Below are 27687 nucleotides of genomic sequence, written 5' to 3'. Positions count from 1 at the left end.
GCAGTTCCTGTAAAAGTATACAGTTCCCTGTACGTACCAGGATCAGTCCAGAAAAGTGGGTTGTGTATCCCTACCAGCAGATGGAGTCAGAGAGCAAAACTTTGGGCACTGCTATATATACTATAGTGCCACCTGCAGTCCCTCAGTATTTCTCTGACTCCAGCAGTTGGTAGAGGTGCACTACCTGCAGTCTTAGTAATTTTTCAGTGTAGATAGATAGAAAGTTTGGTTTTATTTTCTTCCTTCTTTTTCCTTGTTGCTTCCTGAGGTGTTAGGCACCTTTGTGGGCCATCCCTCGGTGGAAGCCGGGCGTCCGGGGGGTTGGGAACCCCTGACTGAGTTTCGCCTGCTTCGACTCAGGGGTTACAGGCTAGGGGCTCCTAGTCCTCCTATCCCTGAAGCTGCTCCATCCATCCCTGCTTGAACTGGCTCCTTAAAGTTTCCGTTTAAAAAATAAAAAAAAAAAGTAAGATCAGTGATTTCTTTGAAGCGTCTTTCTCTGAGGTAAGGAGTTGACTGGGGCAGCCGGTCGGGGTTGGAGCTTCGATTCTTCCACTCCCGGGGCTCCTGGAGGTTGAGTAAGAAAGGGGTTAAGTCTGCCGTATCCGGACCACGTTTTCAGCACCATCGGGTGCAACAGCACAGTTGCTGCATCAGGGTCTTTTCGGTGTTTTTTTAGTGTTTTCCCGCACCTCATCGGAGGTGTTGGATCTCCTGAAAATTCCGAAGGTGGACGCGGCCATCTTGGCGGTCACAAAGAAGACCACGATACCCGTTGTGGGCTCTGCCGCGTTAAAGGACATGCAAGACCGTAAACTGGAGATTCAGTTAAAGAGGGTCTTTGAGGTCGCCGCCTTGGGCCTTCGGGCAGCAGTCTGCGCTTGCCTTATGCAGAGGGCTTGCCTATGCTGGGTTCAAGAGGCGAGCTCGAGCGCAGGCAGTGGCAGTGATGGGTCACTACAGTTGGCCCGGTTGGAAGCAGGCACTGCGTATGGGGCAGATGCGTTGTACGATCTCATTTGGACCTCGGCTCGATCCTTGATGTCCGTGGTGGCAGCTCGTCGGCTCCTCTAGTTGCGGAATTGGGCGGCGGACTTGTCTTCCAAATCTCAGCTTTGTAACCTTTCCTTCAAGGGCAAACTCCTTTTCAGGGAAGAACTGGATCAGCTGGTGAAACTACTCGGGGAATCCAAGGGTAATCGATTGCCAGAGGATAGGCGATCTTCTAAGAAGGTTTTTCCCCCTAGGGCTCGATTTCGAGATGCTCGCCAGTTTCGATCTACCAGATATTCTACTCCTTCTGGTTCTAAGCCAACTCAGGGACGCCAGCAGTCTTTTCATGGTGGCCGCCACTCCAGTAGGGACTCTGGACACCTTGGTGCGGAAACCAGTAAGCCTGCCCAATGAAGCCACGAGCACCCATTCCGTCGTCGAAGCTGTCGGAGGCAGATTGACCAACTTTTACAAGGAATGGGCAAGAATTACCTTGGACCGATGGGTCTTGGAAGTAATCAGAGACGGTTACGCCCTAGAGTTCATGCAGCCGATTCAGGAGGTGTTCGTGGAGTCCCGCATGGTCTCTTGCAGCAAATGCGAGGCAGTTCGGGATACCCTTCAACGCCTTCTCGAGCTCAGGCCCATCATCCCGGTTCCACAGGAACAGCAGGGGTGGAGATGGTATTCTGTTTACTTTGTGGTCCCCAAAAAGGAAGGTACCTTTCGTCCAATCCTCGATCTTCAGAAGGTCAACCGTTGTCTCCGGGTTCCTCTTTTTCGCATGGAAATCCTGAGAACCGTAATGTCAGCGGTGCGAAAAGGGGAGATTCTGGCGTCCCTGGACCTCACAGAGGCGTATCTGCATATTCCGATCCGTCTGCATCACCAGAGGCTTTTGCGTTTCAAGGTCTTGGGTCACTACTTCCAGTTTCGAGTCTTTCCATTTGGCCTCGCCACAGCACCCTGAACTTTCACCAAGGTAATGGTGGTAGTGGCCGCCTTTCTTCGCAAGGAAGGAATCTTGGTCCACCCGTATCTGGACGACTGGTTGATTCTAGCCAAGTCCCGGGAGGATTGCGAACAATCGGGTGGGTCGTTAACTAGCAGAAGAGTCATCTGGAACCCACTCAGAAACTGGTGTACTTAGGAGCGCTATTCGATACCTTTCTCGGCAAAGTGTTCCTGGTGGAGGATCATGTAACGAAGTTACAAGGTCAGGTCCAAGCTCTGATGCTGATGGAGAATCCCACTGTGTGGCACCATCTGCAGGTCCTGGGATCCATGGCTTCCACCTTGGCCTTGGTCCTCTGGGCGTTCGCGCATTTACGTCCCTTACAATGTGCACTGTTGTCACAATGGAAACCGGTGTCGGAACTGTTCCATATCCCTATGGCGCTACTTTTCGAGTCCAAAGCCAGTCTGTCGCGTGACAATCTGGGCCAGGGGGTGGATCTGGACAATCCGGATTGGATGATAATCTCCACCGATGCCAGCCTGACTGGATGGGGGGGGCAATGTGTGCAGACAGATCCGCCCAAGGGCTTTGGTCCCCTTCAGAGGGGTCTACCCTGGATCCAAAGCAGAATGGTTTGAGTGTTCTTGGACAATGCGACGACAGTGGCTTACATCAACCGACAAGAAGGGACAAGAAGTCCTTCAGTGACACTCGAGGTGCGACTTCTCTTCGCCTGGGCGGAACGCCATCTCAAGAGCATTGCGGCTTCCCATGTAGCGGGAGTGGAGAACGTACAGGCGGACTTCCTAAGCTGACAACAGCTCGATCCAGGAGAGTGGGAGCTGTCTCTCGAAGTGTGGAACCTCATCTGTGCCAGGTGGGGCATGCCTCAGTTGGATCTGATGGCGACCAGGGAAAATTCGAAGACTCAATGTTTCTTCAGTCGTTGACGGGAACCAGGCTTGGTGGGGCTTGACGCTCTGGTGTGCCCCTGGCCCACGGGGATTCTATTGTATGCCTTTCCTCCCTGGCCCCTCATCGGGAAACTTCTCCATCGAATAGAGTTCCATCCAGGCAGGGTGGAACTCGTAGCTCCAGAGTGGTTCGCGGATCTGGTTCGCTTGGCTCTCGAGGGGCCATTCCAGCTTGCGTATCTACCGTGACTACTTCGGAAGGGCCCAGTATTTTCGGATCGGGAGGATCACTTCTCTCTCGCGGCTTGGCTTTTGAAAGGTGACGTTTACGCTTGAAGGGCTATCCTGAACAGGTCATTTCTACACTCCTACAGGCGAGACGCCCAGCCACTTCTATGGCCTATGTGTGAGTGTGGAAGCTGTTTGAGGCATGGTGCCAACAGCAATCCTGCGATCCATTAGCAGTGAATGTCCCACAGGTCCTGGATTTTCTGCAGCAGGGTCTCGCTAAGGGGTTAGCGTTTAACTCCCTTTGTGCAGCAGTAAAAGCTTACTCATAGTGCAAACTCTATCAAGTCTACTAAGCACTTTGGAGGTTGCTGGAACATGCAGCTTTCTCCAGTGGGCCGCTATTTCAATCCTAGAAGCCACACTTATCTGTAAAAGGAGATGACAGGCAGGTGCCGCTATGCCTGCTGGTGGTAAGTTTAATAAGGCTGTGGAGGCTACTCTGCTTATAGGGGAACCAAGAATAGCAGAGGCTAGAGCTGTAATCCCTTCCCAGTACTGCTGAATAAGAGGACACTTCCACCAAGTATGTATAAAAGATCCCACTAAACCACAGCCCCGCCAGCACAAGTTGGTGATAGTTGCGAACATTTTACTTAGTCTGTCCGGAGTGAGGTACCAGCGGTAGGGCATCTTATAACCATTTTCTACAATAACAGAGGAAACAGAAGCTTTATGAATGCCTAAAAGTATGAGATCCCAAGCTTCCTCTGAATAATTTTCCCCTAGGTCTCTTTCCCAAATTTGAAAGAGTTTGGGTTTAGCTTTAATGGGGAAATGCAATAGGTTATACAGTTTGGAAATTTAACCCTTGATTTCTTTCCCTCCAGAGCAGAAGGTTCCAAAAATAGTTTTACCTTGCAGTAAATGCAATTTAACCTGTTTGCTTAAGAGGAAATGAACAATTTGTTGGTTAGAAAAGGAATTCAGATTTTGGGAGTAGATATCGAGCTTCCAGTTGCGCAAAAGAAAGCACATGGTCGCTCTCCCATATATGGTCTACAAGAGTTATGCCTTGGTCTCTCCAAGGTATAAATGCTGCTAATGGCAAGCCAGGGAGAAAAGACGTGTTATGAAAAAGATGAAAGCCTAAAATATTGATGAGTACCTACTAAGCCTTTGCTCCATTTTCTCCAGATATTTAAAGTATTGCAAGTGGTACTTTATGTCTCTAGCAAGTTCTGATGTTTCATTTACCCAGTCAATATTGGGGTAATTGAAATCTCCCATTATTACTGCACTGCCAAATTGGTTAGCTTCCCTGATTTCTCTTAGCATTTCCTCATCTGTCTTACCATTTTGTCCAGGTGGATGTAGTATACTCCTATCACTATACTCTTACCCAACACACATGGGATTTCTACCCATATAGATTCTACTGAGCATTTAGTCTCTTGTATGATCTTTATCCTGTTGGACTCTATACCCTCCTGGACATAAAGTGCCACACCCCCACCAAGTTGATCCTCCCTATCATTGCGATATAATTTGTACCCTGATATAGCACTGTCCCATTGGTTATCCTCCTTCCACCAGGTATCTGTAATGCCAATTATGACAATCTCATTATTTACTGCTATACACTCTAATTCTCCCATCTTACTTCTTAGACTTCTGCCATTGGCATACAGACATTTCAAAGTGTTTTTTGTTTGTATTAACAACCTGCTTTTCAGGTGTTGGGAATAATTTGGAAATCTTTAGCTCAGGTGATTTTTTTACATATAGGCACATGGACTACGTTTGCTTTTATTGGACTCTCTCTGTTGGGATGCCCTAACTCTCCTATTACATTAATATCCTTCAAGGAATCATTCCTGAACCACACACTGCTGAGTGACTGTCGGCTTTCCCCCTTGTTCTAGTTTAAAAACTGCTCTATCTCCTTTTTAAAAGTTAGTGCCAGCAGCTTGGTTCCACTTTGGTTAAGGTGGAGCCCATCCTTTTGGAAAAGTCTCCCCTTCCCCAAAGGTTTTCCCAGTTCCTTACAAAACTGAATCCCTTTTCCCTGCACCACTGTTTCATCCACGCATTAAAACTCTGGAGCTCTGCCTGCCTCTGGGGACCTGCACGTGGAACAGGAAGCATTTCAGAGAATGCCACCCTGGAGGTTCTGGATTTCAGCTTTCTTCCTAAAATCCTAAATTTGGCTTCCAGAACCTCTCTCCCACATTTTCCTATGTTGTTGGTGCCCGCATGTACCATGACAGCCAGGTCCTCCCCAGCTCTATCTATAATCCTATCTAGGTGACACATGAGGTCTGCCACCTTTGCACCAGACAGGCAAGTTACCAGGCGGTCCTCACGTTCACCAGCTACCCTGCTATCTACATTTCTAATAATTGAATCACCAACTGTGATGGCTGGCCTAACCCTTCCCTCCTGGGCAGTAGCCCTGGGAGACTTATCCTCAGTGTGAGAGGTCAATACATCACCTGGAGAGCAGGTCCTTGCTACAGAATCACTTCCTGCTACACCAGGGTGATGTTCTCCTACTGGGAGACCTTTCTGATCTAAGGCAGCATTGGGGTTGCCAGACTGGATTTGGAACTTGGCTACTATGTCCCTGAAGTTCTCATCAATGTATTTCTCTGTCTGCCTCAGCTCCTCTAAGTCTGCAACTCTAGCCTCCAGAGATCAGACTCATTCCCTGAGAGCCAGGAGCTCTTTGCACCGAGTGCACACATACAATCTCTCACCGGTGAGTAAAAAATCATACATGTGACACTCGGTGCAAAAGACTGGAAAGCCCCCCTCTTGCTGCTGGACTGCTGCCTTCATCTTAATTTTATTGAGTTCCTAGTTAAGTTTAGGATACTAAGGGAGTTGGAATTAGAGTACTTTAAATTTACAGATGAATTTACTAATTAATCAGCTAGTGTCCTACAAGGAGATGATTAAACTTTCAATAAGGGCTGGTACAATATTTATTTATTTATTTAAAATCTTTTAATATACCGATACTCAAGATAAATATCTTATCGTACCAGTTTACAGTAAAACGAGGGAAAACCAGCGATATATGAGAAAGTTACAAAGAACAGGGTGATGAATTCAGGACAACACAGAAATGAATTAACATTAACATAGCGCAACTATATCACAAAACAACAAGCAATTTAAGAAAATAACTTGGCGAGAGACCAGGATATGCATTCCGAACAAACAGACAAACAAACAGTCCTTCAAGGGTTGATTGAATCTGTACCGGGTGATGAAAGAGCAGGGCGGGGGTCGAGGGAGGGGAACTGACAATAACATAGAAGGTGAGGTGGGGGGGGGAACAGGGGACTGAGAATCTGGCGGGGTGGCTAGCATTATTACAGATTGGAGCAGGAGAACAGTCAGAGTTACGAGAGTTATTAATGGAACAAAGTAGTTCTGACTGTAAATTGTAATTGTGGATTTTTTGTATAAACCTTTATTTGTGGTATGGCCAATCAAGGGAAGGCTTGTTTAAAAAGCCAAGTTTTTAGTTTCTTTTGGAAGGTGAAATGGCATACAATAGTATGATTTAGATAAGATAAGTGTCTCTTGCCTAAAAATCAAGGCTTGAGTGGGTGGGAAAGACAGACACTAGAATTAACTATCTCTGACTTGCTTATTACCTCAGACGCACACAAACTCTAAAGAATATATCCTATTTCACCTTTCTCCAAACTTTTATAAGTCCAAAGATTTCCCAAAGCTATACTTACCAATCCTCTTTAACCACCATTAAATTGATCTTCACTCAAAGAATTGAAGGGTATGAGATTCAGCAAGCGCTTCCGGCCCTCTTCTACTGCAAAGGGCACGGGGCCTCTGGAAGCTGCGGCTGCTGAAATTCAATCCCTGGATCGTTTGCGGTGACCTCTGGACTCCTCTCCCGGGGGATGCTGGGAGCAGTATGCAGATGAGCCTTCCGGTCCTCTTCTACTGGTGATGGGGTTGACCACACTGAAGGTTGCCCAGAATCGAAAGTTGGAAATTCATTTGAAGAGGATGTTTGTGGTCTCTGCTCTGAGTGGCGATCTGTGGTAGCCTTATGTAAAGAGTCTGTCTGCATTGCCACTGGAAAGCACCCATGTGGCCTCAGGCATGGCTGCCAATTCCAGAGACGGCCCGATAGGCCACTCCAGCTTCCAATGTAGTAGATGTGCTATATGATTTGGTCCGGATGTCTGCCCGAAGCATGGTCTCGGTATAATTGGTTGGTGAATGGCTGGTCCAAATCACAGTGTGTAATCTTCCTGTTCCCTGTACGTACCAGGATCATTCCAGACGGTGGGTTATGTCCCCCGTCCAGCAGATGGAGTCAGAACAGACTTCGAGGGGGGCGTTACCATAATAGCCAGTGCACTCTCTGCTGGAGCTCAGTATCTTTCTGACTCCAGCAGATGAGAGTTGGGGAACCAGCGGCTTCCCCAGGGTGGCAGGGGCTTTTCAATTCTTTACCTTCTTTCCTCTCCTGTCACTTTAATTTGGATCAAGTTTTGGTTTAAAAAAAAAAAAAAAGGCCCTTCAATTTTTGGGGAGGCGTGGCTATTGTAAGTCTGTTCTGCCTTCCTCTTGCGTCTGTGCTCCTTTCCCTGGAGGGGTAAGTGAGGGGTTTTTCTGTTTGCCTTTTTTTCCTTACAGATTTTTATTTTTTCAGCGTTCTTCGTCGCAGGTGCCCCGCAGAAGCCGGTGGGGCTGGCCTCTCCGTGTGACCAGTGCTGTCCCGCGGTCCCGGGCTGAATTTTTTTCTCGGGCCCGCTGCCGCAGGGAGCCTCGTTCACGGCAAGCAGCGATTTTTGGGCGGGTTGTGTTGGCCTTTGGGCCCCCCCGCAGCACTTCTCCGCCCATCGGGCCCCCCCCCCCGAGGCCTCAGTCGCTCGACCCCGGCTGCTGCCATGCCGCGGCCGTCCCGTTGGTGCGGCCTGCGGCGAGCCGGGGTCGCGAATTTCAAGGGAGGGGATTTGCTCCAGGTGCCTTCCCGGCGGGGAGGGCACTTCGCAGCCAGGCAGCGCTCTTGCCGGGCTTCCTCCTCCGCGGCCAGGGCGGCGCGGGCCGGCCACGTTGCCGCCATTGGCGGGAACGGCGGCCATGTTGAATCTTCAGCGCGATGCGCCCACGTTCACAGAACGGGTTCCAGGGGACTTTCGGGAGGTTTCTCCCCCGAATCTATCCCCGGTGGGGGACTCTTCCGACCAGGGGGCCTCAGATGTTACTGCCCCAGGACCCCCTCCCAGCATGCCACGTTTTTCGCCAGAATTTATTTTACTTATGCACAGTGCCTATTTACAGGGCCTGGAGGCCCCCGGGGGGCTCCCCTCGGTCCCCCCCCCCTCCAAGACCCCTAGGATTACCACCCCCCGCCTGGATCCCCCCCTGCCCGCCTAGGGTCTGGCTCGGGGGCAACAGGTCTGCCAATACGGACAGGTGCTACCCTGGGGGGGGGCAAGGATGACGACGTCCCTGGGGGAGGACCCCTTGGATCTACCAGACCCCGCTCACCCGGACGCGCAGTCTGAGGGGGATGACCCCCGTGTGCTACGGATTTTCCAACGGGAGGAGCTGGATGATCTCATTCCACAGATTCTCTTGGAGTTGGACCTTGATCCACCTCCGGATCCACCAGCACCAGTTGCTCCCGCCGTCTCCACGTCATCTAAGAAGGGGGATCCAGTCCTTGCTGCCCTCTGGCCCAGAGCGCGGGCTTTCCCCACTCATGATTCCTTCCTTCAGCTCCTCATCAGAGAGAGTGGGACGCGCCGGAAGCATCGCTGAAGGTCACTCGCGCTATGGAAAAATTGTATCCCCTGCCGGAGGACTTCCTAGACCTCATCAGCGTCCCCAAGGTGGACTCGGCGGTGTCGGCGGTCACCAAGAGGACGACGATTCCTGTCACGGGCGCTACGGCCCTGAGGGATACCCAGGACCGCAAGCTGGAAGTTTTTCTAAAAAGGGTCTTTGAGGTCTCCGCTCTGGGGATGCGGGCCGTCATGTGTAGTTCGCTCGCTCAAAGGGCCAGCCTTCGATGGGTACAGCAACTCCTCACTTCGCAAGATTTACCGCCCGAGGAGACTGCCCAGGCGGACCGCCTGGAATCGGCCATAGCCTACGGGGCGGATGCTCTGTATGATCTCTTCCGGGTGCTGGCGCGGTCCATGGTCTCGGTGGTAGCGGCGCGGCGACTACTGTGGCTGCGCAATTGGGCGGCGGATGCCTCCTCCAAGTCAAGCCTGGGCTCTCTGCCCTTCCGGGGCAAGTTTCTTTTTGGAGAAGATTTGGATCAAATTATCAAGTCCCTCGGAGAAAATGCAGTCCACAGACTACCCGAGGACAGGCAGCGATCTTCCCGGTCTTTCCCTGTACATACCAGGATCAGTCCAGGACACCTGGGTTGTGACTCCGCACCAGTAGATGGAGACAGACTAAAACTTGTGGGCGGAGCCATATAAGCCCCTGTGCCAGTCACAGCCCCTCAGTCTTACTCTGTCTCCAGTAGATGGTGCAGGTCTAGTCACAGCCCTGCCTGACCTGATTCTGGTGTTGGTGTTAGTCAGGTTTTGAATTTTTTGGGCTAGGTTTTTTGTTAGGCATAGTTGTTTATATACCAAATTGGGGTTTTTTCTTTAATCCCTTAGTCTCGGGTGCCCTGCCTCCCAGGGGGGTTGAGAGGTCCTGAGGGGACTACCCTCCCCCGGTTGAGGCTGCTGCCAGGGTCGAGGACCCGGCTGGTCTAGTGGCAGCTTCAGGGGTGACACCGGGGAGCCCGGTTCACTCACCCCTGCAGGACTAGGGCTCCAGGACCCGGGACAGCGGCGTCAGCGTTTAAAAAAAAAAAAAAAAAGTTTTCTGTTTTTATTTTGTTGCGGCCGGCTCTCCGTTGCTTCGGCGTCGCTGCTCCGTCGTATTCGCGCAGGGGGGGCGCCGCAGGCAAGAGGGAGGTCGCCGAATTAGTTTTTTCTTTAATTTTGACGCGCCTCAGTTTTTTACTTCCCGTGGTCGCCGGCTTGCCGCGCAGTTCTTCAGGCAAGGCCTGCGGGTCGGCGTGCGCGCGTTTTTCCAGGGAGGGCCTCTGCTCGGCCTGCATCCAGGACGGTGAAGCAACGTCCGGGGCATCGCGGGGGGCTCAGGCCCGGATTGCGCGTTCGCCGCCGCGAGGGGTAGGCCCAGTAAATAGGCCTCAGGACATTTTCCCGCTCAGCGCGGGAGCGGCGGCCATTTTGGCCACCGGCAAGGAATTCTCGCGGACCGCAGCAGGCAATTCGGCTCTCCCTCCCGCGTTATCCCCGCAGCGGAGCGCGGCGGGAGGGGGCGCCGAGGAGGGGCTTCGGCCCCGGGGGGATTCCGACGCCGATTCTTCCGAATCCGGGTCGTTTTTCTGAGGATTTCGCGGGCTTGCTGCGCAAGGTACTTAAGTACAAGCGCAGCAAGCGCTCCCGAGGGGGGGGCTCTGGGGAGGGCTCCAACCAGGCCCCACCCAGTAAGCGCAAGGCGAAAAAGACCACGATGCTCGCCCAGGAGCCAGCGCGAGGGAAACTGCTTCCCCGGAGCGTACCTCAGGAGTCAGATCCAGAAGATTCCTCCACGGCGGATACTGATGGTCTCGAGGAGCCCCCGAGGGGGGCTGAGGAGACGGGGGCGGATGGCTCTGCCCAGCCCGGCGCGGGAACAGGTACCCAGGCAGCGGACGGGGATGACCCCAAGGTAGTCCGTCGGTTCCGCAGAGAGGAACTGTCGCCATTCATCCCGGCCATTCTCCAGGACCTGGGGATAGAGGCTTCACCAGTGGTGGTCCGCCAGGAGGCCAATATGGATCCAGTGCGACTGGGATACCCCAGAATTGGGGTTGAAAGTCAGCAAGGCCATGGATAAGCTCTACCCGCTCCCGGAGGAGGCGCTGGAGCTTCTGCAACTTCCAAAGGTGGATTCAGTGGTCTCCGCGGTGACGAAGAGGCCCACTATCCCGGTCACGGGGGCGACGGCCCTTCGGGATATACAAGACAGGAAGCTCGTAGTGCAGCTCAAGAAGATATTTGAGATATCCGCCCTAGGGGTGCGGGCACCAATCTGCACTAACTTCGCCATGCGTGCTAGTTTACGCTGGGCCCAGGTCCTTCAGGCGAATGCAGGCCTGTTGGCGGAGGAGGCGTCTCAGGCTGATAGAGTGGAGGCGGCAATAGCTTATGGAGCTGACGCCCTCCACAACCTGCTGCGCACCTCTGCTAGGTGCATAGTAGCCGCAGTTTCGGCGCGCCGTCTCCTGTGGCTACGCAACTGGGCAGCGGATGGCTCTTCCAAAGCCCACCTGGGTTCGTTACCTTTCAAGGAGTTGGATGATTTGATGGTTTCTCTGGGGGAGAACAGGGCATTCAAGCTGCCCGAGGATAGGGCCAGGGCGCGGCCCTCCTTTCCGGCCAGTGCCCGGTTCCGGGGGCCCAGGAAATCGCACCCTCAAAGATCTGCCGGCTCTTCGTATAGACCATCTTCTTCCCGGAACACTCAATGGCAGCAGTCCTTTCGTGGGAAACGTTATGGGGAGCAAGGCGGGGCCCCGTCGGGTGCGGGGTCCAAGCCCTCGCATTGAACTCCGGCCGGTCCACCTCTCGTCGCACCTGCGGCACGCCGTTCCAAATGTAGGGGCGCGGTTAACTTTATATTTCGAGGAGTGGACCAGGGTGACGTCGGGCCAGTGGGTCCTCGACGTGATAAGACACGGCTACGAGTTGGATTTTGCTCGCATCCCAGCGGACGAGTTCCTGGTCTCGCCCTGCAAGGCCCCAGGAAGAGGGCAGCGATGTTGGACACCTTCCGTCGGCTGGAAAGCTTGGGGGCCATATCCCCCGTCCCTGCCGATCGGCGCGGCTCGGGCCGTTACTCCATTTACTTCGTAGTTCCCAAGAAGGACGGCACTTCAAGGCCAATTCTGGACCTCAAAGGGGTAAACAGATGTCTTCGCGTTCCCCACTTCGAAATGGAAACGATTCGGTCAGTTATCGCTTCGGTGCGTCCGGGCGAATTTCTGGCTCCTCTGGATCTCACGGAGGCGTACCTTCACGTGGGCATTCAGCCATCGTGCCAGCAGTTTCTGAGGTTCTGCGTTCTGGGGAGGCACTACCAATTTCGGGCGCTTCCTTTTTGATCTTGCAACGGCGCCTCGAACATTCACGAAAGTGATGGTGGTAGTGGCGGCGCAGCTGCGACGGGAAGGTCTTCTGGTTCTTCCTTACCTAGACGATTGGCTGATTCGGGCGAAGTCAGAGAGTCAGTGTCGACGGGCGGTGGACAGGGTCCTCCAGCTCTTGCAGTCCCTAGGCTGGGTGGTCAATTACAACAAAAGTTATTTGGCTCCCTCTCAGTCCTTGGAATATCTGGGAGCCTTATTCGACACGAAACGGGGCAGGGTAATCCTCTCTCAAGATCGGATATGCAAACTGCAATCTCAGGTGCGGCGTCTGTTGTCTCTTCGCCGTCCACGAGTCTGCGATTACCTGACGGTGCTGGGGTCTATGGCTTCAACGCTCGCGTTGGTACCCTGGGCGTTCGCTCACCTGCGGCCATTGCAGTCTTCTTTGCTGTCCCGTTGGACACCAGTTTCGGAGGATTTCTACCTACCGCTCCCGCTTGTGGGTCCGGTGAGATCCAGTCTTCTTTGGTGGCTGGATCCAAGTCATCTGTCCTGTGGCGTATCCCTTCTCGTTCCCGACTGGACGGTGGTGGCCACGGATGCCAGTCTCTCCGGCTGGGGAGCAGTTTGCCTAGGGAAGTCGGTGCAAGGTCGTTGGTCAGCGTCACAAGCTCAATGGTCCATCAACCGCCTCGAGACCAGAGCGATCTGTCTGGCTCTCCAAGCCTTCATACCCTTGGTGCGGGGACAGGCGGTCCGAGTACTGTCAGACAACGCAACCACCGTGGCCTACATCAATCGTCAAGGAGGGACGAGAAGTCCACTGGTGGCGGAAGAGGTGAGAATTTTGATGGCCTGGTCGGAACAACATCTCAGCAGCATAGCAGCGTCTCACATTGCCGGGGTCGACAACGTGCAGGCGGATTTCTCAGCAGGCATCGTCTGGCGTTTCTGCTCCTCTGCAGGACGTGGGGAGTTCCCCACTTGGATCTGATGGCCACGTGGCACAACGCGAAGGCTCCGCGTTTTTTTTACAGTCGGCGTCGAGAGCGTGGAGCAGAGGGTGTCGATGCGCTGGTGCTCCCTTGGCCGACGGATGTGCTGCTGTACGTGTTTCCCCCGTGGCCACTGATCGGCAAGATCCTGCGGCGCGTAGAATTGCACCCATCCGACGTGATCATGGTGGCACCGGAGTGGCCACGCAGTCCATGGTTTGCAGACCTCATTCAGTTGTCGGTGGGGGCTCCCCTTCGTCTCCACGGCTTCGCGGGGCTGCTTCATCAGGGCCCCGTCTGTTTGGAGGATGCGGATCACTTTTGTCTCGCGGCATGCTTTTGAGAGGAATCGGTTAAAGAGCAAAGTTTACTCGGATGCGGTTATTGCTACGCTGCTGAGGTCCCGGAAGCAGTCTCCGTCCCTGGCTTATGTCAGGGTCTGGGTGGTTTTTGAGGATTGGTGTATGAAGCGAGGTTTGGATCCCACCGCCACTGCGGTCTCTGATATTCTGGCTTTCCTCCAGGTGGGACTGGCCAGAGGCTTGGCGTGCAGTTCCCTACGAGTCCAAGTGGCGGCACTTGGTTGTTTGCGGGGGAAGGTCGGGGGGATCCCCTCTGGCTCTTCACCCGGATATAGTCCGTTTCCTGAAGGGGGCTCAGCATCTCCGTCCTCCCTTGCGTCCTTCCTGTCCGGCTTGGAATCTTAATTGGATTCTTTCTGCCTTATGTTTGGCACCGTTTGAGCCTTTTGCAGCGCTCTACTGTCAAGGATCTCACGTTGAAGACCGTGTTTCTCGTGGCGATTTCTTCGGCACGCCGTATCTCGGAATTGCAGGCGTGGTCATGTAGGGAGCCGTCCTTGCGACTCTCCGCCACAGGCGTTTCCTTGCGCACTGTCCCTTCTTTCTTCCGAAGGTCGTCTCGGCTTTTCATTTGAATCAATCCGTTGAACTTCCCGCTTTCGCGGTCGGGGAGTCGTCGGATCCGAAGACGAGAGACTTACGAAAGCTGGATGTGAGGAGGTCCCTCCTTCGCTATCTGGAGGTCACTAATCCTTTTCGGATAACGGATCATCTGTTTGTCCTCCTTTCTGGTCCCAAGAAAGGGGCTGCAGCGTCTCGCACGACGATCGCCCGTTGGCTCTAAGAGGCCATAGGCTCAGCGTACTTTGTATGGGGAAAGACTCCGCTGGTGGGTCTTAGGGCTCATTCGACAAGGTCTCACGCTGCGTCCTGGGCGGAGTCTTCTCAGGTGTCGCCCCAAGAGATTGTAGGGCGGCTACTTGGCAGTCGTTGCATACCTTCGTCAGACATTACCGTCTGGATGTTCAGGCCGCTGAGGTCGGAGGGTTTGGAGAGGGGTTCTCCGAGCAGGACTCTCTGCTTCCCACCCTCGGTAAGTTGGCTCTGGTACATCCCAGGTGTCCTGGACTGATCCTGGTACGTACAGGGAAAGGAAAATTAGTTTCTTACCTGATAATTTTCGTTCCTGTAGTACCAAGGATCAGTCCAGGATCCTGCCCGCTGACGGAGAGTCTGCTCATCGTTTTTTCCTTGCGCTCACCGCTTGTTCGCTCTCCCGGTTGGGGAGTCCGGTTCCCTCAGGGGTTGGAATTGTTTCCGATTAAATGGCAAGTTTTGTTAGTTAGCTATGGTTGCCCCTTTGGGTTTCTACTTTGACATTACGTATGACTGAGGGGCTGTGACTGGCACAGGGGCTTATATGGCTCCGCCCACAAGTTTTAGTCTGTCTCCATCTACTGGTGCGGAGTCACAACCCAGGTGTCCTGGACTGATCCTTGGTACTACAGGAACGAAAATTATCAGGTAAGAAACTAATTTTCCTTTTGCTTCCTCCAGAACCAGAGCCAGAGCACAGCGGCGCTAAAGGTCTTACAGACAGCCGGGGCCTCGGCAAGCCCCCTCCAGATCACAGTCCTGGTCACGTTCCTTTCGGGGGTGCAGGCCCACATGGGACGGAGTGGGACAAGGAAACCCCACTCCGAAGGCGACTCAATGATGCCAGGGTCGCCCACTCCTCTACTCCCAGAATTGGGGGTCGACTGGCGGACTTTTACGAGGAGTGGGTGCGAATCTCCGCGGATCAGTGGGTCCTGGACACTGTAAGAAACGGCTACGCTTTGGAATTTGCCCGCCCCCCGAGAGACAGATTTCTCTTTTCTCCTTGCGGCTCGGAGCTCAAGCGGGAGGCCGTACAGCAAACCCTGGACAGGTTGCTGGCTATAGCAGCCATCTCTCCCGTCCCCTTCGGCGAGGTGGGCTCGGGCCACTATTCCATCTACTTCGTGGTGCCCAAAAAGGACAGTTCCTTCCGGCCGATCCTAGATCTGAAGGAGGTCAACAAATCCCTACGGGTCAGCAGGTTCCGCATGGAGACGCTGCGCTCAGTGATTGCGGCAGTGCACACGGGGAGTTCCTTGCCTCCCTGGATTTGACGGAAGCCTATCTGCACATTCCAATCCTTCCAGCTCACCGTCGATTTCTTCGCTTCAAGATCCTGGGTCAGCACTTCCAGTTCACGGCACTTCCCTTTGGGCTGGCAACTGCCCCTCGCACCTTCACCAAGATAATGGTGGTGGTAGCGGCAGCCCTCAGGAGAGAGGGCATTCTTGTGCATCCGTATTTGGACGATTGGCTGATTCGTGCGAAGACCTTCTCCCACGGCCAAGCCTTGGTAGCCAGGGTAATACAGGTCCTCCACTCCCTGGGGTGGGTGGTGAATTTTTCCAAGAGCTCCCTCGTACCATCTCAACGCTTGGATTTCTTGGGGGTGAGCTTCGACACGCGCCCGGGCAAGGCTCAGTCCTTGCGGGAACATGTACGTCGGTTTTCTGCGTTGTCAGAACCCACCTCCTGGAATTAACCACAACTGTTGGGCGTGATGGCCTCCACCATCGATATGGTACCTTGGGCATTTGCGCATCTGCGCCCTCTACAGGCGGCTCTTCTTTCCAGGTGGAAACCAGTCTCTCAGGATTATCAAGTGATTCTGCCCCTCCCGAAGTCGGCCAGGAACAGCCTGGATTGGTGGCTGGAACCAATGCACCTGGCCCGCGGCGTCTCTCTCGAGGTCCCCGACTGGGTGGTGGTCACCACCGATGCAAGTCTCATGGGCTGGGGCGCGGTTTGCGATCGAAGCGCCACGCAAGGGACTTGGTCTCCAACGGAAGCAGTGTGGCCGATCAACCGTCTGGAAACCAGAGCGGTCCGCCTAGCGCTACATCGCTTCCTCCCTCTGGTAAAAGGCCGGGAGGTCAGAATTCTGTCAGACAACGCCACTACCGTGGCATACATCAACCGACAGGGCGGGACGAGGAGCAAACATGTATCCCTCGAGTCAACGCCTCTGATGGCATGGGCGGAAATGCATCTCATCCGGATTGCGGCCTCTCATATCGCCGGGGTAGACAACATTCAGGCAGACTACCTGAGTCGTCAACAGCTAGACCCCGGAGAATGGGCTCTTTCCGACGAAGCGATGCACCTTCTGATCCACCGATGGGGGACGCCACACGTGGACCTGATGGCGTCCGCCCTCAACGCCAAGGCCCCCCGCTTCTTCAGTCGCAGGAGGGAGCGGGGAGCGGAAGGCGTAGATGCTCTCGCCCTGCCTTGGCCCACACATCAGCTACTTTACGTCTTTCCACCCTGGCCCTTGGTGGGCAAGATTCTTCGCAGAATAGAAAACCATCTGGGACCCGTAATTCTGGTTGCCCCGGAGTGGCCACGCCGCCCTTGGTTCGCAGACCTCATACATCTGGCGACAGACGGACCGATTCGATTGGGACATCTCCCTCATCTACTGCACCAGGGCCCAGTATTTTTCGAGCAGGCAGAACTCTTCTGTCTTGCGGCATGGCTTTTGAACGGCGTCGTCTCCGGCGCAGAGGCTACCCGGAGGCGGTAATCTCAACTATGCTCCGGGCCCGTAAGCCTTCTACCTCGGTGGCTTACGTACGAGTTTGGAGGATCTTCGACATATGGTGTTCCAATCAGGGGGCTCTGGCCACAGAAGCGTCGGTCCCCCTGATCTTGCAGTTCCTGCAGGACAGTCTAGACAAGGGTCTTGCCTATAATTCTCTTCGGGTCCAGGTGGCAGCCCTTGGTTCCCTTGTACAGAAGGAAGGTTCTCTCCTTCTCCAGTCAGACATCGCTCACTTCCTCAAGGGCGCCAAGCACTTACGACCTCCGGTAAGGGATCCGTACCCCTCCTGGAGTCTCAACCTGGTGCTGCGTGCTTTGTCAGCTCCGCCCTTCGAACCTCTCCAAGGAACGACGATTAAAGACCTCACGCTCAAGACAGTTTTTCTTGTGGCCATCTGCTCTGCAAGGCGCATTTCAGAGCTTCAAGCATTGTCCTGCAGGGAGCCATACCTCCGTTTTACAGACTCTGGAGTTTCCCTTCGCACCGTACCGTCGTTTCTCCCGAAGGTGGTTTTGGCTTTCCATTTGAATCAGACAGTGGAACTTCCTTCCTTTGCTCCAGACGAACCCCGGGCACTTCATCATTTGGACGTCAAGCGCGCTTTGATGCACTACTTGGGAGCCACGAATGAATTCCGGGTTTCAGACCATCTGTTCGTACTCTGGTCGGGTCCGAAGAAGGGGTCCCAGACCTCGAAGACTACCATTGCTCGTTGGCTTAAGGAAGCCATTTCAGTAGCTTATGTTGGAGCGGGACGGGTCCCGCCGACTGGTGTAAGAGCTCACTCGACTCGTTCGCAGGCGGCATCGTGGGCGGAGGTCCGCTCCGTCTCCACACAGGAAATCTGCCGGGCAGTGACATGGAAATCGTTGCACACCTTTTCGAGGCATTACCGCCTACATCTGGGGTCCACTGCCTTGGGGCATTTTGGTGATCAGATGCTCCGAGCAGGGCTCTCAGGGACCCACCCGATTTAGGGAAGCTTGGGTACATCCCACCATCTGGAATGATCCTGGTACGTACAGGGAAAAGAAAATTATTCCTTACCTGCTAATTTTCGTTCCTGTAGTACCATGGATCATTCCAGACACCCACCGCTCTGAGATTCTTGCTGTCCCTGCTCGGGTGCTTACTGGTGACGTTGCCTTCTTACTCTTACTGTTATTTCTGTTCACAGCTCCCCACAAGTTGGCTGTTATTGGCCGTTAGTTTACTGGTTTTGTGGTTTATTTCATGTTATGTAAACTTGATCCAGACTGCTATTGCTCTACTAGTGCTTTGCTATTCGTTATACTGAGCTCCAGCAGAGGGTGCACTGGCTATTATGGTAACGCCCCCTCGAAGTCTGTTCTGATTCCATCTGCTGGACGGGGGACATAACCCACCGTCTGGAATGATCCATGGTACTACAGGAACGAAAATTAGCAGGTAAGGAATAATTTTCTTTTAAAGGAAAACTGTTGTTCAGGGAAGATAAGGAGCAGCTGATGAAGCATTTGGGAGGAATCAAAAGGAAGAATGGCAAGAAAATCTTCCCTTCATGCTCTTCAGAGATATGCGGAGATTTTGTCCCAACAAGGCTTTGTCATTTGCAGTGAAGCAGAGCTCGGGAAGGCAGCAGCCCTTTCGGGGTGGCCGGAAAACAACCCAAGATAGCCCTGGTCAGGAGGTCGGAGGAGGTAAAACCTCACAATGAGTTCAGATTGGTTCTACTCTTCCGTGGAGGCCATCGGAGGGAGACTAGCTCTTGTTTTACAAGGTGTGGACCAACATAATATCAGACCAATGGGTCCTGGAGGTTATAAGAGACAGCTATACTTTAGAATTGACTCAACCATTCACAGATGCCTTTGTAGTATCCCATTGCACATCCCATGTCAAATGGGAGGTGGTTCGGGATACTTTGCAGCAGCTGTAAGGGCTAGACACAATTGTGTCGTGCTGCCAGAAGAACTAAGACAAGGAAGATACTCTGTTTTCTTTGTGGTGAAAAAAAAAGAGCACTTTTCGTCCAATTCTGGGTCTCCAGAAGGTCAATGTGGTGCGTCATGTTCCACATTTCCGCATGGAGATGTTGAGGACAGTAATAAAGGTGGTCTGCAAAGGAGAATTTCTCACGTCCTTGGGTTTAATGGACGCATATCTCCATGTTCTCATACACTCGAAGCATCAGAGGTTTCTGTAATTCCAGTTTTGAGCCCTTCCTTTCGAGTTAGCGACAGTTCCGCGAACATTCAGGAAGATGGCAGCAGCTCTGAGAAAGGAGGAGATTTTGGTCCACGCTTATTCTGATACCTAGGTCATCTGGGTGAAGTCAGAAATAGAGTGCAGTTGGTTAGTTTGGCAGGTCATGGAGATGTTGCGAGCACTGGGCTGGAAAATAAATCTAGCAATCACCTAGTTCCAACCCAGTCGTTGGAATAATTGGGAGCGAGGTTCGAAATTAATTTTACTAAGTGTTTTTTGCCTCAGGGAGGATTACGAAGCTGCAGGCGCAGATGGTTTGGTTACTGCTGCTAGTGGAGCCCAGTACCTGGGATTATTTTCAGATCCTGGGTTCTATGGTGTTTACGCTGGAACTCATATCATGGGAGTTTGCACTTGTGCATCCTCCTCAGAGGGTGCTTTTGTCCAGATGGAATCCATTATATTCAGAGTTTTTCTTGCCCCTTGCCACTCAGGGAGTCTCCACATTCAGTCTTTCATAGTGGCTGTCACGCCACAAATTGGGAAAAGGGGTGAAGCAGGAGATTCCAGACTGGTAATGGTGACCACCGATGCTAGCTTTAAGGGTGTGGGGTAGTCTGTCAAGAATGGTCAGCCCAAGGTTTTTTGGTCGCCAATAGAAGCGTCCTGGTCTATCAATCGATTGGAAACAAAGGCTGTGCGCAGAGCGTTGCATTTCCTGCAGCAGGTGCGTGGTTCGGTGAGAGTATTCTTAGCCAATGTAACTACAGTGGCCTATATCAATCATCAGGGTGGGACGAAGAGTCATGCAGTGCTTCTGGAGACTCAGGTGCTGTTTGCTTGGGCAGACTAGTTTCTGGCTAGGATAGCAGCGTCACACTTAGCTGGGGTAGACAATATGCAGGCGGATTGCCTGCAGGCAGCAGTTGGATCCTGGGGAGAGGAAGTTGTTTGAGGAAGCCTTGACCCTCATTCATTCCAGGTGGGGCAGTCCACAACTTGATCTGATGGCTTCGTGAAGCAATGCCAAGGCGATGCGGTTTTTCAGCAGCAGGCAAGAGGTCAACTCGGAACGAATCGAAGTGCTGGTTCAGCAGTGACCATCAAAGGTCCTATTGTATATGTTCCCACCATGGCCTCTTGTCAAGTCGAGTGTGGTGGTGCAGAAAGAAACACCCAGGAATGGTGGTTATTGTGGCACTGGAGTTGCAGCATCATCCATGGTTTGCAGATCTCGTTCAGTTCGCAATAGACTGTCCCAATAGGTTGGCTTACCTGTTGAGTTTACGGCGGCAAGGGTCAGTATTTTTGGATTGGGTGGATTGTTTTTGTCTCGCGACCTGATTTTTGAAAGGAAGCGGCTTCGTTTGATGGGTTACTTGGAGTCAGTTATCACTACTTTTCTTCAGGCTGTCCACCTACTCCACCTAGCTTACTCACGCTCGAGTGTGGAGAGTGTTTGAGTCCTCGTGCTTGGAGGAAGGGCTAGAGCCGTTGCGGGTGAATATTCATCATATCCTTGCCTTTTTTGCAACAGGACTTGAAGAAGGGCCTGGCCTACAACTCGCTACAAGTTCAGGTAGCAGCATTAGCTTGTTTTTGAGGTAAGGTACACGGAAAGCCATTGGCCTCCCATCCAGATGTCGTGTGTTTTCTGAAGGGCGAAAAACATCTGTGTCCTCCAGTTCCTAGGATCTGTCCATTCTGGAGCCATAGTTTGGTTCTGAGAGTACTTTGTGATCCCCACTTTGAGCCTTTGCGAAGGATGTCTTTTTAAAGGATTTCATCTTGAAGTCTGCCTTTCCAGTGGCAATTTGTTCGGCCAGGCAGATTTCGGAACAGCAGGCATTGTCATGTCAAAAGCCTTTCTTACGAATTACAGATAGTGTGTTGCTGCGTACGGTGCCTTTGTCTTACCGAAGGTAATTTCTTTCTTCTGTATCAACCAGTCGGTGGAACTCTCTGTGTTTCCAAATTTATAGTCTGATTTACTGCATGCATGGGATTTTTGCTTGTTGGATGTGCGTCAGCCTTCTTTATGGTATTTTAAAGTAATTAACCGTGTTTGGTGTTCAGATCATTTGTTTCTCCTTTTCAGTGAAGCAAAGAAAGTAAACAAAGTGTCTAAGGCCACCATTGCACAATGGTTAAAGAGACTATTTTTTTCAATGATGGTTAAAGGAGACTATTTTTTTTTCAACCTATCTGTGTAAAGAATAGGCAACCCCAGAGGGTTTGTGGACACAGTATTCGAGGGCGCAAGCTACCTCAGGAGTGGAGTTTCAGTTGGTATTGCTACAGGAGAGCTGTAGGGCAGCAATATGGTCTTCATGCCACACTTATCAAGCATTACAGATTAGATGTACATGCTCCAGAGGAGGCTGGGTTTGGGGAGAGTGTGATACGTGCGGGTCTTTCGGATTCCCGTCCACTATAGGGGAGCTTGGGGTACATCCCACTTGTCTGGACTGATCTGGGGTATGAACAGGAAAGGAAAATTTGGTTTGTACCTGCTAATTTTCGTTCCTGGAATACCACAGATCAATCCAGAATCCCATCCCCTGATTTTTGAAAGACCAGTGTTGATTCAGTATGTGTATATTCCAGAATATACAGATTGTATATAGGTTAACTTTTCAGTTTTTACCCTGGATTTGAGAGCTCCCAATTCAGGGGGATCAACCGTTACTTCTCTGCTCGCCATGGACAGGGGTGGGGGGGGGGGCGTCAGAGTTAGCTTGAAATTTGTATTTCTATCTTGGCTTGGGTGCTGGTCAATACTGAAGGACTGCAGGTGGCACTCTCGGTTATGTAGCAGTGCCTGAAAAGTTTTTAATTCTCTGCCTCCATCTGCTGGTAGGGATGCAAAATCCACTTATCTGGACTAATCTGGGGTATTCCAGGAATGAAAATTAGCAAGTAAGAACCAATTTTTCTTTGGTGAGAGAGAATAAGAGTGAGCATGTGAGTTCTGTGTATGAGAAAGGAGAAAGATTGTGTGTGGAATCCCTAAACCTTCCTACCTCCTACCGTTAACACGAATCCATGACAATCTCAGGATCATCTGAGATCAAATGTGCCTTAGTATGCCTGTTAACACCTTGCTTCCTGGTTCCTCTGAGGGATATGAAAAAGTCAAGATCCAGGAGGACTAAAAATAAAGACCTTAGATATTTACCTTATTCCTTTTCTTTAGACGTTTTACTCTTCTGTTCTGGATATGTGTCATTGCAACACCACACTCAAATGTAACTCTCTCTCTTGTGTCCCCTTACCCAATCCTGGTTCATTTCACTTTGCTATGGCATCCCATTTCTTTCTCTGTAATGTATTTACATGGATAACCTCAGCTGGACTCAGCAGCTGAGTGTGCGCTCATTTCAGAGACAGACAGTAACCTGGGTGTGTCCTGCGGCAGGAGAGCAGCGTGCAGGCCCTGCAGCAGCAGCGTGGGGATGAGCAGTTGGCACTGCTGCGGTGTGTTGTGCAGGAAGCTGAGCACATTCTGCAGGACTCGCTGAGCAGGCTGGAGGACCCAGGACACATCAGCTGTACCAGCTCCGCAGGTAATGCCCCTTCTGCCGGGGAAGCATGCATGGCTCATGGGCTAAGCATTAGCCTGGCTTTTTCTTTTCCTGAAGAGCTGCGAATGTGTTGCTTAACACAAATGGAATTTGTATGTCTGTACTCTCACGTAAATGTGTACCACTGCCTGCTGATTGTTATCCTCAGTGTATCTAATGGGCAAGTCATCAAATCAAAATAAATAAATTGTTCTGTAGGATCCCAGATGACCCCAGGCCATGGGGGACAGGCTAAGCCAGTCCAGGTTTTCTCTCATTGTTTCTTATAGAAACTGAAACTACAAGTCCCATGATGCACTCAGATAAAACCAAGACTGGCTTAGCCTGTTCTTTGTGGCCTTGAGTCATCTGCTGGCAGCAGTGAAGTAAAAACCATTTCCTGGCGTGTAGCCAGATGGACTCTGAACGAATGGGATAGTATCCGCGTGCTAGCAGTTGGAGACGGATCTGACGTCAGCACGGGGGCGTATATATCCCCACAGGAAGCGTAGCTATTCAGTAATTTCCGTCTCCAAAGCAGTTTGGAGTGCCTGCACGCTAGTTGAGCGTGCTTTCCAAGACTACTTTAATTTTTCTCTTTTCTTATCATTCTAGATTCTACTTCGTTTTGCTGTCTATTCGACTTAGAGCCCCGCGCTCCTGCGGTAGATACCCAAGGGTTCCTCCCGCAGCGAGCTCCCGGGGTGATTGCTGTGCTCCCCCGGTGGGAAAGTCCTCGGTCCTGCCGAAGCGCGGCAGTGACGCAGTCCCCGGACGCAGTCCGCGTGAGGTATACGAGGCCCTCGGTCCCGGCGTGGACGAGGTAGCGGGTGCATTCCCTCAATTGCGGTGGCGAGGTGCTCCCTTCCCCCGCAGCCGGAGACCGCCTGTGTTCCATCCGGGAAGCGCCGAAGCTGGTAAGGAGTACGTCTCTTCCTACGGGTCTCCGAAGCGCAGAGGATCGGCGGCGTGGCACGCCGTGGAGGACGCCCTGGTTGGGCCTTGCTCAGGTACTCCGCGCCCGTAATAGGCGCGGCTTTCTTCCTCCTTACTGAACGCTTATTGAATGCCTATTGAGAGCATATTGCTGGCCGCTTATTACTGAAAGCTTATTGACTGCCTATTGAGAGCATATTGCTGGCCGCTTATTACTGAAAGCTTATTGAATGCCTATTGCGAGCATATTGCTGGCCGCTTATTGCTGAAAGCTTATTGAATGCCTATTGCGAGCATATTGCTGGCCGCTTATTGCTGAAAGCTTATTGAATGCCTATTGCGAGCATATTGCTGGCCGCTTATTGCTGAAAGCTTATTGAATGCCTATTGAGAGCATATTGCTGACCGCTTATTACTGAAAGCTTATTGAATGCCTATTGAGAGCATATTGCTGGCCGCTTATTACTGAAAGCTTATTGAATGCCTATTGCGAGCATATTGCTGGCCGCTTATTGCTGAAAGCCTATTGAGGGCACATTATGCGCTTCTTGCCTGTTGTATTACGCGCCTACTGCTGCCGCATATTATTGAGCGCCTATTGCTGCCGCATATTATTATTGAGCGCCTGTTGTATTAAGCGCCTATTGCTGCCGCATATTATTATTGAGCGCCTGTTGTATTAAGCGCCTATTGCTGCCGCATATTATTATTGAGCGCCTGTTGTATTAAGCGCCTATTGCTGCCGCATATTATTATTGAGCGCCTGTTGTATTACGCGCCTACTGCTGCCACTTATTATTCTTGAGCGCCTATTGTTCAATGGATCAGAAAGCTGCAGAGTCTTCAGCGACGGCGCCGCCTGCTTCAGGCATTGCAGCCCTTGGCCTCTGCTCTGCATGCCACCTTAGGGCCACGCGCAGGGATGAGCCAGATTCTCTGTGTGCCCAATGTGAGGGGGCCGTGCGATCCTCGGGCCAGGACCTGTCTCAACCACGGTTTGTGGACAGTTCCCCAGGGGCTACCCCGGAGTTAGGGGGCACTCTCGACCAATCAGGCATCCCGGGGGAGCTTGTACCCCGGCGATTAGAGGCTGCTTCCATTTCCTGGGTGGATCTCTTTAAGGGAATTCATGCCTTTGTACAGATGCAAACGGCTGCCCATCCAGGCCCTGTGGTTCCTGCTGTTCCTGTTGTTCCTGCGGTGGCTGCGCCTGTGGCGGCTGCTCTGGTAGCGGCTCCTGCGGATCCGGTTCCTGGACCATCACAACCTTATCGCGAGCGGGACTTCCCACTGATGGATAGCCCGTATCAATCAGACCAGGAGGTCTCACAGGACGAGTCCGAACTCCCGGACGAGGGAGACCTCCCTCCAGGGACTGAGCCATATCGAACCATGAGGCGGTTCTTCCCTAAGGAGGATCTCTCCGACCTGGTGTCTCAGTGTCTGGCAGAATTGGATATTACAGGTCCCAGCGCTTCGGTACCTTCTGCGCAGAACCCCCTGCTGGAAGGTCTTCGTCCTACGGCCCGCCATTTTCCATTCTTACAGGCGGCGCAACAACTGATCGATTTAGAATGGGCGGCTCCAGCGGCTGCCTTCAAAGGGGGTCGGGCTCTGACGAGCATGTACCCATTGGCACCGGCTATCCAGGATCTGCTGGCGTGCCCTCAGGTGGACGCCTTGATTAGCGCTGTGGTCAAGCGCACTACCATTCCAGTTGAAGGGGGGACGGCCCTCAGGGAGCCGCATGATCGGCGACTGGACGCCATTCTGCGTCAGGCCTTTGAGGTGGCAGCTTTATCTTTACGGATCGCCACCTGCTGCACGGTGGTGACGTGTGCCTGTTTGTCACAGGTTAGAAACAACGCTCCAGCGGCAGACATGGAATCCGCTCTTTCGTTCCTTACGGATGCGGCATCTGACCTGGTCCGGACAACGGCTAAGGGGATTTCATCCTCCGTAGCCGCCAGGAGGCAGCTCTGGATCCGAAGATGGTCGGCTGATGCGCCTTCTAAAACCCGCCTCACCAGATTGCCCTTCAAGGGCTCTTTTCTATTTGGCAGCGACCTTGATAAACTGGCCAGTGCATGGGGCGCCTCTCCAGTGCCCAGATTGCCGGAAGATCGGTTCCGAAGGGGCCAGCGCGCCTTTCCAAGGTCCTCCAGGGGCAGGAGTTCCCAGTGTTTCGTTCCTTACAGGGGTCGTTACCAGGCACCACGTCCTCCGGCCAGGAATCAGTCCTTTCGGACCAAGCAGCGCAAGAGGGGAGCGGGCCCGGGCTCGGGTCCCGGCCGCGCCTCCCAATGAGAATCCGCCGATTCATCTGGGGGACGGAGCCATAGGGGGCAGGTTAACCCTCTTCTACCCCAGATGGGTCGAGATTACGTCAGATCAGTGGGTCCTCGCCATCATCCGAGAGGAGTATTATCTGGATTTTCATCATCTCCCTCCGGACAAGTTTGTGGAATCTTCGTGTCCCATACACAAGAAGGCAGCATTGGAAGCTACCCTGGCAAGGCTCCTGTCCTTGAAAGCCATCATCCCAGTACCTGCCTGGGAAGTGAATTCTGGCCATTATTCCATCTATTTCATGGTACCCAAGAAAGGGGGTACCTTTCGGCCTGTCCTGGTCCTCAAGTCTGTCAATCGATACTTACGGGTCCCGAGGTTTCGCATGGAAACTCTACGCTCCGTCAAGGCCGCAGTACAGCCAGGGGAATTCCTCACGGCATTAGACCTGTCGGAGGCATACCTGCATATCCCGATCCATCCGGATCATCAGCGCTACCTACGCTTCAAGGTTCTAGGCCGCCACTTCCAGTTTCGGGCTCTGCCCTTTGGGTTGGCGACATCGCCACGGACATTCACCAAGGTAGTAGTAGTAGTAGCGGCGGCGCTCAGGCGGGAAGGAATTCTGGTCCATCCCTACCTAGACGACTGGCTGATCAGGGCAAAGTCTCGAGAGGAGAGCCTTCGGACCACCGACAGAGTGATAGCCCTTCTGGAAAGCCTGGGCTGGGTTATCAACCTCGGCATGAGCTGCCTACAGACTTCCCAGTCACTGGAATACCTGGGAGTACAGTTCGACACCCGGGCAGACACGGTCAGTCTCACCACCAAGAGGACGTTGAAACTTCAGCAGCGTATCCAGTATTTGATGGGAGCCAGTCGACCCACCGCCTGGGATTATCTGTAGGTTCTTGGTCTCATGGCATCCACCCTGGAAGTGGTGCCCTGGGCGCGGGCCCATATGAGACCTCTCCAACACGCCCTGCTCTCTCGCTGGAGCCCCCGTCTACGGACCTACTCCATGCACCTACCTCTACCAGCCCGAGTGCGGACCCAGTTACGGTGGTGGTTGCAGTCCAACCACATGAGCAGGGGATCGAAGATGTCCTCACCCATGTGGATTTTGCTCACCACAGATGCCAGCCTAAGCGGCTGGGGCGCACACTGCGAAGAACTCACCGCGCAAGGGCGGTGGAACAGAGAAGAGTCGGCGTGGAACATCAACCGTCTAGAGGCCCGGGCTGTCCGACTGGCATGCCTTCAATTTGCCCACAGACTGCAGAACAGAGCAGTCAGAGTGATGTCCGACAACGCCACCACGGTGGCATACATCAATCGTCAGGGCGGAACCAGAAGCCGACAGGTATCTCTGGAGATCGCCCCTCTGATGACTTGGGCAGAGGTGAATCTTCAGGACATCTCCGCCATCCACATCGCCGGGAAGGACAATACCACAGCAGACTTCCTCAGCAGGGAAAGCCTAAATCCGGGAGAGTGGCACTCTCACCCACGGCCTTCCAGA

The 27687-nt window shown here is 52.8% G+C and overlaps 1 protein-coding gene across 2 annotated transcripts in view; it reads left to right on the top strand.

Annotated features, from left to right (window-relative positions):
* HIP1 (huntingtin interacting protein 1) overlaps positions 1-27687 on the top strand; it is a 183776-nt gene that overhangs the window by 109204 nt on the left and 46885 nt on the right. For both annotated transcript variants that reach the window (XM_029613057.1, XM_029613058.1), the window contains one exon: positions 22796-22943. In XM_029613057.1, coding sequence (XP_029468917.1) covers positions 22796-22943 — 148 coding nt within the window. The remainder of the gene's footprint in view (positions 1-22795; positions 22944-27687) is intronic.

Source organism: Rhinatrema bivittatum, chromosome 8 (assembly GCF_901001135.1).
Source record: "Rhinatrema bivittatum chromosome 8, aRhiBiv1.1, whole genome shotgun sequence".
NCBI classification, from domain to species: domain Eukaryota; kingdom Metazoa; phylum Chordata; class Amphibia; order Gymnophiona; family Rhinatrematidae; genus Rhinatrema; species Rhinatrema bivittatum.
Note: the sequence above shows the minus strand (reverse complement) of the source record. Positions and strands in the feature narration are given on the sequence as shown.